This window comes from Amblyomma americanum, chromosome 1 (assembly GCF_052857255.1).
Source record: "Amblyomma americanum isolate KBUSLIRL-KWMA chromosome 1, ASM5285725v1, whole genome shotgun sequence".
NCBI classification, from domain to species: Eukaryota; Metazoa; Arthropoda; class Arachnida; order Ixodida; family Ixodidae; genus Amblyomma; species Amblyomma americanum.
The window spans coordinates 329534372-329550513 of NC_135497.1; the positions used below are offsets into that span (position 1 = coordinate 329534372).

Consider the following 16142-nt stretch of genomic DNA (forward strand, 5'->3'; position numbering starts at 1 on the left):
CTCCCTGGTTTGAAAGAGAGACGGTGGTGGTTGTTGCTATGAAGGGGAGGGGGGTGGAGGGGGATACTGGCAACACCCTCTAAAGAACTCTAGAGGGTGTTGCCTGAACCCCCTTCCCCACTCCCCCACGCCTTTCGCATCACAGCTTTCGTTCCTTTGACCCCCTCCTCCCCTCCATACTTAAAAGACGCTAGCTACTGCCCTCAGTCACCCCTGATGAAGGAGCAGAGTCTGCTTCGAAACGCTGGGTTAAATGTAAAGTTTTTCGTTGGAGGCTAGCAGTTTATAAAAGTATTTAAACCCAACCAGACAGGCAAATCTGCCGAAATGTTTAGTTTTCATTCAACAAGCAACCACAGTCTGCGCTCCACGATTCGCGGAAAAGTAAAAGGAGGAAAAAAAGAAAGTCAGGCAAAGGCACAGCAGGAGACCCCTCTCCACTGTCCTTTTCCTCCTGCCCCTTACCACCCTGCAACCGGCTGCCCGTGTAGCTCCTGAAATTTTTTTTTTGCCCTACCTATGCATCTGCTCACATCTTTGGCCCTTCTTGTTACCGCCCCCCCCCCCCTTCTCTTCCTCCGTTTTAATGCTGCGAGCAGTGGGTCTTGTTCTCGTAGCCTTTGTGGGAGGAACACTGCTAAAAAATTGTGTCTGAAGGGTAGGGTGAAATTCAAGCAAGTTTTGGTTGAGGCGATTCCCAATTCTTGCTTATTTGTTTTAAAATCCGCGACAACAGCAATGACTTATCGCTTTAAGCATGCTGCTCGAGGAGGGTGTTTGATTCGTTCCCCAGTGCCGCCGTGTACCCACTGGTTTCCAATGGGCACAAGATTGCTCAAAGCCTGGCGCCTGGTTTTTTTTTTTTTAGTTGAAGTGCTCGGAAAATGGTCTTTCACCTAACCTAGTGTTGAAGAAAACACTGCACTATTAACAAAAGAAAACATTTCTAAGATATGGACACCCAAGATTCTTTACTCGATATACCATCCAAAACCGAAAAGGAAGCAACGCAAACTCTATATGCTTACGCTAAGGACACGCCAGTGGCAAAAACGCGCATGCAGTTCGTACGCAAAAGGTGTCAGTGAAACCTTGGCCAGTATGCTCAGAAAGGAAGGGATGCAAACTACACACAAGACGGCCACCATTATCGGACGCCTCCTCTGCGCCTTCAAAGATAGTCATCCTACAAAAAAGGCCTAAGGCGTGGTATGGAAAATACCCTGCTTCGAGTGCTTGCTGTCGTAGGCTGTGGAAACTAATCAAGGCAAATTTAAAAGTCGCGGGAGGATGTTAATCGTCCCCTGGAAACGGCACCCTCTTCTTACACCCGCGGTCTGTGCAACTCCCCTGGAGCCACACGTCGAAGAATTAGTAGTTTGCCGATCGCTTAAGAGGCAACAACGGACGAAAATACAAAAAGGAAGCTAAAAATGTTGCTGGCCCGGCGATTGCTATCTAATCTCTCAAGTGCCGGAACTGCAACCCGCAGATTTAAAGGCAAAGAGAGAGGATACAGAGGAGTGCACAGGAGAGCGACAGCAAAAAAAAAGACGGGGGTTGGTTTGCACCTCATACGCAAAAAAAAATATGTTCGCGCCACTCGTCCGAGAGTGCCTATAGGTGCTGTTGCACACATTCGCAGCACGGTAAATTCACTGCATATTCAGGGCCGCACGTACGTAACGCCCTGTCAGCTAATTAATGATGTGACCGCCACATTGCGCAAGCAGTCTGGATGGAGCGCCCAGCCGCCCCGCTGGAGAAACGCAGTATAAGCATTGAAACCTCGTGTTATCCGACAATAACTTCCGTTCATTCTTCACCAAATTTAAATCATAATCAAGAACATATAGTTCACGTTTGACTCTTGATGGCTCCTCTGGGTAACGGAGTATTTACTTGCATCCCGAACAGATGGCACACTCTTCAGAATAGTTCCCAGCATGCCATTCTATGAAGTGTTCGTTAGCGGTTTACATAATTGCCGAAACTAGCATCGATTACAGCAGTGGCAAAGCCCTTATCGACGGCGAACGATCGAATCACGAGATGCACTTTACCAACCTAGAAAAAAATGTTGCGAACTACCACAATACTAATTGTTACATTGGACAAATTACCTACTGCCATAAAACGCAGCATCAGGTTTGCCGCCTCTCACTTACGACATTCACTTCAACGCATCCGTGCTGCTCTTTCACCACATCGACAAAACTTTCGAAGAGCTATCTGCTATTGAGCCTAATAATATAATTGTTAAATTGTAATCATTAATTCACTATTTTGATATTTTCAACGCACAATGCAAGAACCATAAACAAGTAGCGGTGAGTGAGCTCTAAGTATTAGCGTCTGGGAATTACGCATTTCACTGCTTGAACAAAGTACCTTGAAGTTTCATTGCTTTGCACTGTTAATGCGCACGCAATTCCACTATCACCTATGCCCGTGTGGTCACTGTACGCGCTTAATAAAAAATGTACCTGTCAAGCAAAAGATTCTCCTTTTAGTTTTCTCTGTATACCTCATAGAAGGCACGCGCTTTCTTGTAGCATTTTATGTAGCAGCCCATGGTCATAGCCTCACTCCGATGGGGGCACTTTTGATAAAAGTGCGCATGCGTACAGCACGGCTCAACCTCCCAAAGCAAACTACCAAAGCAGGGACACTGCAGCGGTGACGTGCGCCTTGCCAACACAACAAGAGAGGGCGCCACGCGTTTCTTGCGAATGCTAAGGTTGCATGACAAGTAGAGAAACAGCGTAGGAAATCTTTTGCTTCATTCAAATGTAAAATACTTTATACTTCTTTCAAGGTAGGACATTACGCTTCCTGAAGCTCCAAAGAGCTTGTCGATACATTGTAAATTAGAGATGTGGTGAACGATAAAGTGAAGTGGGGTATTTTTCAGGACTTCATCATAGACTCAATGCTATCGTAGCTTATTGCGCATGGTAAACGCAGCATGTAAGCTACAATGATGAAACTCTACTAAAAGAAACTTTAAGAAGCATTTAACATCTTGGAGAGACAGCTATTCTCTAACTTTTATGCGCGACGAGGTATTAATTTTTATTTTTTCATCGCCATTGAGTTACGCGCCGCCGGCTGTCGCGAGATGGCGCGACCGGTTTTTTGAGGCGCATGGGCCAGAATGCTGGGGATATGGACGAGCTTTGATGGCATTAACTTTGGGCAACCAGCCTGTCCATGCCTTAGGTTCCGCGTTTTTTTTTGCCAGAGACAAGTTCCTTAGCGGCACTGTATAGCGCAGTTTTTTGTCAATGAGCCCTGATGGCGAGACGTTTGTTCTTATGCACATAGCCTACATAGCTCCTATAACTGACCCGCCGTGGTGGCACAGTGGCTATGAGAAGACCGCCGTGTGCCATGCGATCGCAGTGCACGCTATGGAACCAGCAGGTGTTCAAGTCCAATGCGGAGCCCTTCACAACAATACCCCATATCCCATGAGCCGCTTTGGTACGCTACACACCCACCATGCCATACTTTAGTATGGTACAATGACGTCATGACAGCTCAGTGTACTGAACATCGCTCACCCAGCAGTGTTGGTCCTCACACGAAGTACATGCCAGTCTTGAGGGACTCGAGCACCTTGACAGCCTCCACATACTGACGGGTTGAGACGGCGTCGGCGCTGCCCCCAGACGAGTCGCTGCTCGAGCTTGACACATCCACCTTGCTCATCAGGTGCTTCTTGGCCCGGTACGCGGCCAGATGAGCATAGTAAACGGGCGCCGGGATGCTAACGCTCCGCGTGCAGCGGGCGTACGTGTGACAGAGGTAGTAGCTCAGATTCTGTACGTCGTCGGCCGTAAAGGTCGAGTCGTCCCACAGAATGTAGTAGTGCGACGGCCTGCTCGTGCCCTGCACCACAGACACCACGGGGCCGGTTCAACCCACGGAATCGCAGCATGATCTCCTGGTTGTAGACGAAAGACCTCGCGTCACATCCCCGACAACACTTAGGCAGTCTTAACTTAGGAATCAAGAGGAAGAGATGGGCTTGGGCTGGGTATGTAATGCGAATGGGAAGACAACCGCTGGTCCTTAAGGGCTACGGAGTCGATTCCAAGAAAAGGGAGGCGTAGCAAGGGGCGGCAGAAAGCTAGGTGGGCGGATGAGATTGGCAAGTTTGCCAGGATACGGTGGCCGCAGCTGTCAAAGGACAGGGTAACTGTAGAGACATAGGAGAGGCCTTTTCCCTGCACTGGGCATAGTTAGGCTGATAATATTCATGATGATGATGAATTTGGGTGCCTTAAAATTTTGTTACTATCCTGTGGTCCCCGTTTTGGAACATATCCCGTTCCCGGCTGTGGCGGACGAATTTCGTCGATGGAGGCGAAATTCGAGAAGCTCGTGTACTGCGCAATCTCAGTGCACGTTAAAGAGCCCGAAGTGGTCGAAATTTTCGGAGCCGTTCACTACGGCGTCTCTCATAGTCTGAGTCGCTTTGGGACGTTAAACCTCCATAAACCAAACAGATCCCATTTTGCGGGAACCCTTTACTGGCTGTTGCACAATGAAATATCAAAGTAGGCCATGCGCAGTTGCTATTCGGGCCCACACCTAACAGTCATCCTGTGCTTTATAATGTGTAAGAAGCGCCCAAACTCCCTGTCACTGCCTCTATAGTGGCCTGCTTAATGTTGCACTGAAAAGTTCGGAGGACGTTCACTTCGCTTCTACGTCATTAGGGAGTTTCCGCGACCAAAGTACCGACTACTGGGCCCCAGACGGCATTCCATTACTGTGCACCTGAATGCCGAAATGGCTGCAGAGGTAGAAGTCGAAGTCGAGCGGGTGCGTGACCACAGAGTCTACGGTGGTGCCGGGCGGCACGTTGCGGCACTTGCCAACCCCGTCCCGGTCATTGGCGGGCATGAAACGCGTGTGGTGACGCTTCTGGACCACGATGAATGTCAGCGCCGGCTCGTACGTCTCGTTCGGGGAAAGCTCCTGGCACGCCAGTCGGATGGCGCTCACCTGGAAACAAGATCAAGGCAAAGTTGTAGCCCTGAACTGGTCGCTTAATGGATTAAACACTGCTTCTGGAGCTTGACACAAGGGATGGGCAGGACAACACCATTTCGTGCACAGTCCAACAGCTACAAACCGTCGTCTTTCGAACAAAGTTAGGAGAAGGTTATGGCGCTGTGAGTAAATTCGTATCGTATATGGAAAACTGGTAGAATCCACAGTAACTTGGAAGCTTCTCTGATCGGGCTTGCAGGTATTCATGACAGCTAAAAATGCAACAGTGCAAGACAGGTACGATGAACACCAGCGCTGTGGTGTCCAGCGCTGTGGTGTGGTGCATTTTTATCTACATTGAGACCCGCCAGTTACCGCGGTCGATGATGTTCGATGTAGAATCCGCGAGACAATATGATGCTGCCCCTTTCAATCATAACCAACCCACAAAAAGATGCGGGGATAAATCATTTTGAATTCGAAACTTACCTCCCGGTTGCGGACCTCCATGAACTGCCCCTCGCTCACTCCGTCCCGGTAAAAGATAATGCGCTCCGGCTTGTGCCTGGTAGCATGATAAAATGCCTTCAGCGTGTCTTTCATCATGTCCTTGAGGTCCTTGATGATCTCCAGGCGCGAAGTGGCAGCGGAGTCTGCCATCTGGACGCGAACGGAGGCGTGGAACTTGTACGGAATGGCGTCCAAGCTACCAACGCACGCCGCGATGGACGGCCTCAGCTTGTCCCCAGGCGCCGGGTGAGTCACGTCCGCGCCGATGATGATAACCGGCTTCTGGAAGATTTTCGGCTTCTCCTTGGGCAGCAGGCTGTTGTTGATGCCGCCCAGCTTGGCATTGATCTTCTGGCAGAGGTTGGTGATGAGCGCGGCGTTGCACTTCTTGATCACGTTGTTGTCCATTACGCACTGCGTGCGCAGCCCGATCTCGGTCTCGGCTACCTGCTTGATATCGGCGTAGCTCGTGTTCTTGGCAAGCACGATGATGACCATCTCGAGGTTGGAGGTCTTGCGCTGCTCCTCGAGCAGGATGTTCCGCACTGGCTTGCGGTTCGCGTCAGTCGTGGTGACGTCCAGCGGCTGCTCGATGCTCATGCCCAGTTCCTGGCCGACCCGGATGAGCATCTTGACGAAGTTGTCGAGGCTGTCTCGCTGCGCGAACTGGCTCAGGTTGAGCAGCGTCCAGCGGGTCAGCGTGGCCGACTTGTAGAAGTGACGGCCCCGCAGTTCCCAGGTGCCCTCGCGGGGCTTGCCGATGTTGTTGTTCTCGAAGACCAGCGACGGCGGATCGAGCACCCTGCCCTTGAGCTGCGTCGGCTCGGTGCTGATTTTGATGCCGAACTCGCGCAGGCACTGGTCGCTGCTGCTGACCAGATCCCGCACCGACTGGCGGATCTCGTTGAAGCGCTTGGCCGGTGGCTGGGCCGTACGCTTGATCATCTCGGACGTCTGAGTCTCGTCCAGTTTCTTCTTGCAGTGCTGCCCTTCGACGATCACGCAGACCTCCAGCGGGAGGTAGACCGGGTGGTTTTCGCTGCCGGTCTCGATGCAGGGCAGGTTCGGGTACTTGAGGCGGTCGTAACGGTTTTGGAAGTAGTCGGCCACCGAGCAACGGGTGCCGTCTTCCATTTTGAAGTAGATCTTCTTGGCTGGTTCCTTGGTGACGCGAACCACCTTGTACTTGCGAGGGTATGGAAGGTGGGTGACCTTGACGCGCAAACCCTTGAGCTCCTTGTTGAGACGAACGTTCTGGAAGTCGCGCAGGTTCTGGAAGTCTCCGGCCGACATCTCGCGTCGGCAATCGCTGAACAGTTTGCACATGAAGTCGGTCACGGGTAGAGGCTCGTAGAAGGCGGTGGCCGAAATGTCGACGTTGAGCATGGGCTTCCACTGAGCGGTCCGAACGCTAGTGTAGTAGCCGAACCAGACTTCGCGGCCACCTCCAAGGGTGTTGTATTCGCCTGGGGCCGGCGGTTTGAAGAAGGACCGCCCGATGGGCGTGAGTTTGATCGACGGTCCGTGCCGCAGCACGATGTCCACGGCTTGGAGGACCTCCTGGGGAACCTGGCTGACGCGTCTGTCGAAGACCGCCTGTAGAGCGTCCAGATTCACGGTGGCCGCGTACTGGATCTTCACGATGAACTTCTGAATCCGCTGGTCCTCCTCGAAGTCGACCGTGAAGGTGCGCTCGCGGAAATTGAGCTCACGGCGCGTGTACAAGTTCTTGCGCCCGTCGAAGGCGGGCATGCAGCCACTCAGGTCGACCCGGTACTTCTTGACGAGCAACTCGATGACCAGGCGGTTGATCTTGGTGCTGATGCAGCGGTACTTGCGCTTCTCGGGCACTTTGTTGGTCTCCTTGCGCGACTCTGAGCAGATCTCCACGTCGTAGTGGAAAACGTTACCGGAAGGGATCTCAACGCTGAAGTGGTTGGCGGTCAACTGGATCGGCCGGCCCAGTTTGCCTTGAGCAGGCCGGCGCGGGAAGTGAGACGGCAAGGCCCGCTCGATTTCCTGCAGGGCGCGCCGGGGCAGTCCGCGGCTAAGGTTTAAATTCCCAAAGCGCACAATTCGTGTCCAACATTCTTGGACAAAATTTGAAAATTTTAAGATACTCTTATGGAAATATTGAAGGTAATGGTCATAGTCCGATTTTTTTTTTACTAGCTGGCATCAAGCTGTTCAGACTGCCATAGAAAAACAATGGGGAACGCTTTTGACGGTAGCAAAAACATAAATGAAAACATGCAAGCCTGCCGACAGCAGATCTGCAGATCTTTTGTCCAGAATTTTCGGTTAGGCGGTTGTATTACGCACAAATTCCGCGCGTAAACTACGCCTGACCTCTGCGTTAGCTGTCTAAAAGAAAACTCCTCCATACATCGGTTAATCGATAAAAGTCAAAAGTCAACTCCTCCACACTGACGATCTGAGTTGCGCGTCACGCTGTTGATATGGAGAGCTCAAAATGATCTCGGTAAAGTAAGGAGAGTGAATGGAGTGCATTGGTCAGATTTTCACGTCGCTACACTGCGGATGAGAACTCGCGATTTTGTTTCGGTGATACTTTTTCGCCTGTGGACTACTAGCACGGAACCCACCCCAGTGAGCTCTTAATCGATAGCAGTACGCCTTTTTATCTTTTACTTGTAAAATTCCGCGAATTACGAGAGAAATGCGAAAAATTCAAATTTCAGAGATTCCTGCGGGGAAAAGTGACAGCTGTAGGCAACCTCAAGTTTGCAGCGTCACTCGAAGCACTCTAACACACGCCAGCGAGAGGACCAAGCATTCTTTGAAGGAGTGAAGGCGCCAAATTTTTGGCCCTGTGCCTTTGGTCTGCACACAAAAACTGCAATATGAACTCTGCTTTGTCGTTTTAAATAACTGAAATTAACACTGAACTGTTGCAGAAGTCAAGATTTCAGCAAATGAACAAAGAGCTATATATAAGTTTTTATATGCTTCACAAGACCTGGTGCTCACTTGTGCCATCGCAACAGACTTTCGACTGCTGAAAGCGAAACTGAAACTGCATGGAAGAATATATTCAGTTTTAAATTAGGCGCTGGGCGTAGGCGAATTTCACGTCGTGATTCATTTTAACTATTTGTGTGTTTCACTTAATGGCGCATAAGCAGCTGAGGCTATCATGGACAGGGTTGGTAATATCTCACTGGTGCGCTGGCGGACAACTACTTCGTTTAGAAACCAATTTCCCTGTCACATTCCCTTCTTTTAGGAATCTAACTAACCACTCGTGTCAGGTCTCCTACTGTATTCTCTCCTAAGAGCAAGCAAGGGTGGAAAGGGACGCGTTTGTGGCGAAATTTCGAGTTTCCTGCATGAAAACATGCGGACGCCACATTTACAAAGAGGATTTTCTTGTTTCATAATGTTCGCAATCATACACAAGAAAAAATACACAATAAAAATTTCGACGAGCACATTAAGCGAGCTCGTAGTGCTTTTACACAACCACATTCCAGTTTCCGTACTTCGTTGAAGCCATCAAGTGACGTTCGTCAAGTAGCTGCATAGGCAACGCCGAGAGTGCCGAGCAAGGAATGCAAACACGTGTATAATCATTCTCAATGTGGCATCTGAATCACCTCAATGAGCTGAAAATAAAGCGAACCTCGAAAAAAAAAATTGAAAATTGGTTTTTTGATGAAAGGTAATGGCGCAGTAATTGTCTCTCATACGTCCCGAAAATATGGGTTTCCCAAAAGGTACCTTCACATGAAAGAAGGCGAGACTGCGCTTGTCCCCTCTTTATTCACGTGAATGAAGCTTTTGCGCAACCCATCTTTACGCTACGATGAGCTACCTTGCTGAATCGCATGTGCCTGGGGACACCGGAACTGCGCCGTAAAAGAAGGGAGGAAGGTGGGAGTGAAAAAGAGAAAGAGGTGCCGTAACGGAGGTCTCTGGAATAATTTCCACCATTAACTTCTGAAGCACGCCGCTCAGCTCCAATACTGTCTATACTCTCGACATCAGGCCCTCCCAATTGTGGGACGCCGTCACGTACTTTCACGCCATTTCTTCCTTTCTCTTCCCTCGCGGTGCCAAAAAACGCGAGCGGCGCATGCAAGCACCGATGTCATACGTAGCGCGATCATTCCGGGGAGTGCTCAGGTTTAGCATCGCGTAGAAGGAGCCAAAGTCGACAAGCGAAGAGGAGCCGCAAAGCTGAAGAGAGGGATGTAGTCGAGGGTTTAACGGCATACCATCTGGTCAGGAATCATGTTGATGCAGATTGCTGGTCACTGGCCAAAGTCAAAAGATGAAAAGACGTTTCGGGAGCACTACGGCTCCCTTGTTCACTATGAAACAATCGGCGCACGGATCCGTTCTTTTGTAGCACCCAGTAGCGTTTTTAATGATTCAGCATAGATAGGATGCAGAGTTCCGTCGTTCCTGTTTAATGTGTTAGACGATGTCTGTATGATAAGGGACTCAAGATTCTGCCGTGCTGACGTGTTCTTTTCTGTTGTCAATATCTTTATTTGATCCCAGCTAATCTCGTGGCGGGATTTTTGCACATGCTCTGCGATGGCGTTAGATGCTTTCTGGTTTCGGACGTCATTCTGGTGCTCTCTCAGGCGTCTCCTGAAGTCCTTTGTTTCACCGATATATATTGATGAGCAATCGGCGCAGTCAATCTCATACACAACACCTGGAAATCTTTCACGAGGGAGCTTGTCCTTCACATTCACCAGTTCTGTTCGCACCTTGTCAGCGGGGACGGGCGCGATGTTAACGCAATGCTTGCGGAAAATACAAGCAAGCGCTTCGCTAATTCCCGCTACGTATGGAACAGCAGCGCGTTTTTCTTTTGGTTTTTTGCTATCGCGTTCTTCGGAGGTAAACACAGACGCGAGAGCACAGAAAAACCAAAAGAAAGATCAGCACGGCAGAATCTTGAGTCCCTTACCATACAGACATCGTCTAACACATTAAACAGGAACGACGTAACTCTACATCCTATCTAAGCTAAATCCTTAAAAACGCTACTGGGTGCTACAAAAGAACGTATCCGTGCGCCGATTGCTTCATAGTGAACAAGGGAGCCGTAGTGCTCCCGAAACGTCTTTTCATCTTCTGACTTTGCCCAGTGACCAGCAATCTGCATCAGAAGAGAGGGGATTATGCGCTACCTTTGTCCGCTGAGGGGCGTTAGTAGAGTTAGCATCACGGCATCACGTGACATTTCTGAAGCCTAGTCATAAAACGTATAATGGAAAGCCTCATGGGAAATGCACACACGTGAAAAGGCAGCGGTAGCTGCTAACAAAGATTCACTTTCGCTTGCAGCGCAGCGTAACGCCTGCGCTTGACATTTTTTTGAGACGCGCCTTGGGCGCAATCTATGCAACCTGAGATGGAATCTATGGAACCTCGATGCAGTACGGTGCATGCACGGTCACTGTTGTTGTTGTTGTTGTTGTTGACCTCACACAATGGCACATACCCACAAGGGTGATTGGCCATAACGAGGCGGTGACTATTTAAATGACCAGTTGCATTTGGCAAGCATGGGATGACCTACCAAAATTTGGATCGCACAGCTTCCGTAGCCGAGGTGTTTGCAGGAGGTTAGGGGGGTCATACAAACTAAAATTTAGGCAAAGAAGGGGTAGGAATTACTATAAGTGGTTGTAAAAACCGAAATACAGAAGCTGATAATGGGATGGGCAGGACGAAAGTTCATGATGGTAGACGTTTTGATTCTAGGAGATAATTTTGAACGGCAGAGCAAGCATTCCCATTGGTATGGCCAAGCATAGAAGCGCCAAGAGACAGAACAACCGCAGAAGACAGGCGCAAACTGAGATTCTGTATTGGAACTTCTAATAGTCGCCTCCTAATCGATGAGTAGCGACGGCAAAAAAGAAGAAAGTGCTCTATTGTTTCCGGCTCCGCACAATACGCACACAATGGGGAGATCGCCAGACCAGGCCTGTATAGGTAAAAATTTAGTTGCGGCACCCGGCAACGAAGCCTCGTGAAGGAAACTTCAAGATTGCGCGATCGCCAGACTGAGCTTCTCCATGGGAACAGTAGGTGCTGGAAGTCGTCCAAGGAAGTAAGCGCTGATGCGCCCAATTCGTTCATTACAGTGTACCGTCGAAAGCGTGCCGCCGTGATGTAAGCAGTTGTTGGAAGCGGGTCAACAATCGGTCCACTCAGGGCTGCCTTCGCTAAAGCATCAGCTGATTCATTTAATAGAAGACCCCTGTGCCCTGGAACCCAAAGAAGTCGAATTGATGTGATGTGTGGAGGGATCAGGAATTTTAGTATCCGAAAGAGCTGCGATTCAGTGGACGCCGAGAGGGAAGTGCATAAAGATAACGGGTCCGTAATTATTATTACTGCTGATAAAGAAATTGGTACCTTGCGCAGAGCGAGAACCACTGCTAGAAACTCAGCCAGATAGATAGGAGTGAAATCTTGGAGACGGAGAGAAAAAGACCAGTCAAGGGACTGGGAGTAAATACCTACACCTGCCTTTTCTGCACACACCGAGCCATCAGTCGCAATTGCAACATGTGAGCTGAACGTCGACAAATAATCCTGCAACATACCATTTAACCATGAGAAAGGCAGTAATTTTGCATTACATGGATAAATGTCATCGTAGATGATATACACATTTGCAGGGATGGACCGCACCGGAACAATTTCAGGTATTCGCACGTTGAGTGGGCCAAGCAAAGATTCAACGAAACAGATTTGGGGAGTTTGAAGGCGAGACCATCCGACACCCAAGAACTCCGCTCGCTGCCCTAGGAAGATCAACTCGGATGCATGCTGCTCCGAGTCGCAAAACTTTAAAAACGTTTCTACTGTCAAAAGGCGAAACCTTGCAGTAAGAGGCGACACCCGCGCTTCCAGATACAAAACATTGTTTGCCACGTATTTAGGGAGACCCAAACACAGGCTGTAAGGTTTCTGGCGACAGCCGGTGGTCTGATTCAGCTGCGTATTCGGCCAGGACACCTGCAGCCGGGGTCCCTGCACGGCGATAGGCATCTGGGTTCCCACGGCCGGTCCTCGCGTGGTTTATTGGATTCGAGACGGAGGATTCCACTGCCGTTTGAAAACATTGTTCCCGGAAGATCGACCGTGCAGCCCGGAGGCAGTTAGCGACCACCAGAACCGAGCAGGGGGTGACTCACCCCTTCAACTGTGCCTGCTCGCCGGCGCCTCGCCCATTCGGACTTCCCGGAAGATGTGTCCGGCTGGAGCGTGAGAACTGTCGTTCGGACGCGAAGACAACGCTCTCTCTGGTGGGGGCGATTGTCCAGCGGCACCCTCTTTCTCCGGCGAGGCATGTGACGGGGGCGTGTCCCTATGTGAAGTGGTGTGTGTGTGTGTGTACGACAACGCAAGTTAGGCCACGCCCAACCTGGCGAAGACTTCCTCGAACCTGGGGAATCCTAGGGACCGGACCCTTTTTAAACCGGACGACGAGTGCCGTGAGAAAAGAATCCTCGATCATCCTCAGATCTCAGATCCTCCGACCTTCCCCCATCACCCTCCAATGGGTTCCAAAATCTTGTAAATAATGTAAAATAAACCCCCTGTACTGTTTCCTTCCTAACCAAGTCCGACAACGTCATTCGGAGAAGGGACCTGCGGCGCTGAAAGAGTCAGCTCAATCAAGGACCCCTCGTCCCCAACAACTGGTTGGCAGCAGCTGGGTTGGACCGTGCGACATCGTGATTTCTCAACCGGTAAGCGTTTCGGCATTTTGCTATAGGATTCGCCAGGCTTCAGATTTTGAGAGAATAATCTAGAATCACTGGGAAGTGTATGTCAATTGAGAAAGGGTAATCTCACGACATTTTGAAGATAGCATTGCCAAAGCGGAGAAAGCATTGTCTTGGACCTTATGAAATTGTCAAAGTCGGACTTGCTGTTGTTATGCGAGGAACTGTCAATAGAAGTACAAAGAAAAATTACAAAACTTGAAATATGCAAGACAATTCAAAAGCACGTAGATGACGATCAGCTGGTAGATACGTGGAATTTGGTACAGGAAGAAAAAAGAAAAAGGGAAGCGGAATGGGAAAAAGAGAAACAACTGCAAAAGTGGGAAGCTGAAAAAGAAGAAAGAAATCTAAAGCGATTGCAGCTTCAAAGCGAAAATCGAAAAAAAGGCGACAGTTCGAGAGCCGGGTCTCTTGAAAGAGCAAGCGATGTACAATCATATAGAATGAACAGATTCATGCAGCCCTATGAAAGTGGAAGGGACATAGGATTGTACCTGGGAAACTGAGAGAACTTGCGAAAGGGAGAACTTTGCTCGCAGTACATGGCCGCAGCGGCTTCTGACACTCTTGCCATGTGAAGTAGCTGAAGTCATAGCGAGACTTAGCACACAAGACGCAGCTGACTACGAAAAAGTCAAAGCCAGCCTGCTAAAAAGGTACGGCTGTCAGCCGAAGCTTTCCGACAGCGCTTCAGGAACGCAATGAAAAACGATAGCGAGGACTATCCGGATTTCGCGTATGGACTAAAGACGAATCTGCTAGAGTGGCTAAAAGGAGCCGAGGTTTATGAAAGCCGAGACAAAATCATTGAGTGTTTTTGCCTTGAGCAATTTTACCCGAAGCATTCCCCAAGTGGTGAAACTGTGGGTTCAAGACAGGGAAAAAGTCAACACAGTTGAAAGGGCCGCTGAGCTAGCAGATTAGTACGTTTCGCGCAGAAGGTTGAGCACTGAAGAGGGTGCGTCACACGCTCGAAACGCAATGCGAGATAAAGGGCCTATCAGAAAGACGCGAAGTGCTAGAAGTTCGGAGCAATCAGAGGCAACGAAGGTAGCGCCAGAAAAGCGTGAAGGACAGGCGAAGAGACAGGGAGCAGATAAAGCCGCGAAAAAAGAGTTTGAGGCTAGTAGGCCATTACGTTGCTACAACTGCAATGGTGTCGGGCACTTTGCAGCCAAGTGTACAAAGCAACGTTTGGTGTTCTCGTGCGTCGAGGATAACGCCGAGAATCTAGAGCTCCTTAAGCCATGCCTGCACGAGCTGCACGTTAACGGGAAACCGTGCAGGGTGCTTCGTGATAGCGCCGCGACGATGGACGTTGTCCACCCGTCTTACGTGTCAGTGGACGATTTTACGGGAGAAGTCTCGTGGATAAAACAGGCAGTAGAAGAACACAGTGTATGTCTTCCCATAGCTAGAGTGATAATTTGTGGACCGTTTGGAGAGCTAATCACTGAGGCCGCAGTTTCGAAGGCCGTGCCACTTCAATATCCTTACCTCTTCTCGAATCGATCAGACCAATTGCTACGCGAGAGAGGCCAGAAACTCGGAAGCGGGGTGATACAAGCTTTGACAAGATCGAAAACTCGTCAGCTCGCATCTCAACTAAGTCAGATTCCCGAACCTCAGGTAGCCAGAGACGCACCAGCCAGCATATCGTTGCAATCAAATGAGGAGGGAAGTGAACCAACGAGGAATGAAAGCCAGACAGCTGACCGAGCAAATGAGCGACGAGGGACTTCAACCACTAAGTCGGTAGAGGAATCAGAAAACGCTGAAGGATCTGTTTTATCTCCAACATCGCGTAGTTTTGATCGCCTTCTGCAGGTGAACAGGGAGTCCCAAACAAAAGAACAGAAGCAGGATCCCACTTTGGAAAGACTGCACCTTACAGCTAAAGAGGGCATCGCGAGACGCAACATAACGATGCATTAGGAGGGAGGCTTACTATACCGACACTACCAGGACAGAAAAGGCAAAACATTTGATCAGCTGGTCGTGCCCGAAAAATACAGAGCGGACATTGAGTCTCTGCCACGGAAATGGCTGGGCAGGACATCTGGGAATCAATAAAACAAAGGAGCGCTATTAATGGCATATTATTGGCCGGGTTGTTTCAAAGATGCAGAACGCTACGTAAAATCATGCGATGCGTGCCAGCGCGTGGGCAAGCCGGGAGAGACATGGAAGGCTCCACTGAAAATTGTTCCATTGATCTCGGAACCTTTCCGCCGGCTTGTAATAGACACAGTAGGCCCTTTGCCTAACACGAAATCAGGCTATAAGTACTTGCTTAAAATGCTGTCCCGCCACAAAATTTCCCGAAGCAATTCCGTTGAAGGACTTGAGCTCCACAGAAATAGTTGATGCCCTTTTGTTAGTGTTCGCGAGAAAAGGATTTCCGGCCGAAATCCAAGCCGATCAGGCGACGGTCTTTACAAGCGCCTTGACGACCACATTCCTAGAAAGATGCGGAATAAAACTGTTGCACAGCTCGGTGTATCATCCGCAGTCCAACTGTGTAGAGAAATGGCATTCGGTGCTGAAGCGGGTGCTACGCGCTCTTTGTTATGAGCATAAAGCAGACTGGGAGGATTGTCTGCCGGCCACACTTTTCGCTTTACGAACAGTCCCCCACGAAGCTACGGGGTTTACGCCAGCAGAACTCGTGTACGGAAGAGCCCTCCGCTCTCCCCTCCGAATGCTGAGAGAAATGTGGGAAGGGACAGGAGAGAACTAGACAGTGGTTGAGTACGTGCTTAAGCTACTGGACCGCCTTAACAACACGAGGGAGTTAGTAAATCGAAATATGAAAGCTGCCCAGGAGGCCGCCAAGGTCTA

The 16142-nt window shown here is 49.8% G+C and overlaps 1 protein-coding gene across 1 annotated transcript; it reads right to left on the bottom strand.

The window, feature by feature from the left end:
• Nucleotides 1-3454: 3454 nt before the first annotated feature.
• Nucleotides 3455-9770, bottom strand: LOC144120762 (protein argonaute-4-like). Its single transcript, XM_077653455.1, has 4 exons — nt 9753-9770; nt 5494-7533; nt 4789-5016; nt 3455-3894 (listed from the first exon to the last, which is right to left on the bottom strand). The coding sequence occupies exons 1-4, from the start codon at nt 9768-9770 to the stop codon at nt 3583-3585; spliced, it is 2598 nt and encodes an 865-aa protein (XP_077509581.1). The 3' UTR covers nt 3455-3582.
• Between the last annotated feature and the right edge of the window lie 6372 nt (nt 9771-16142).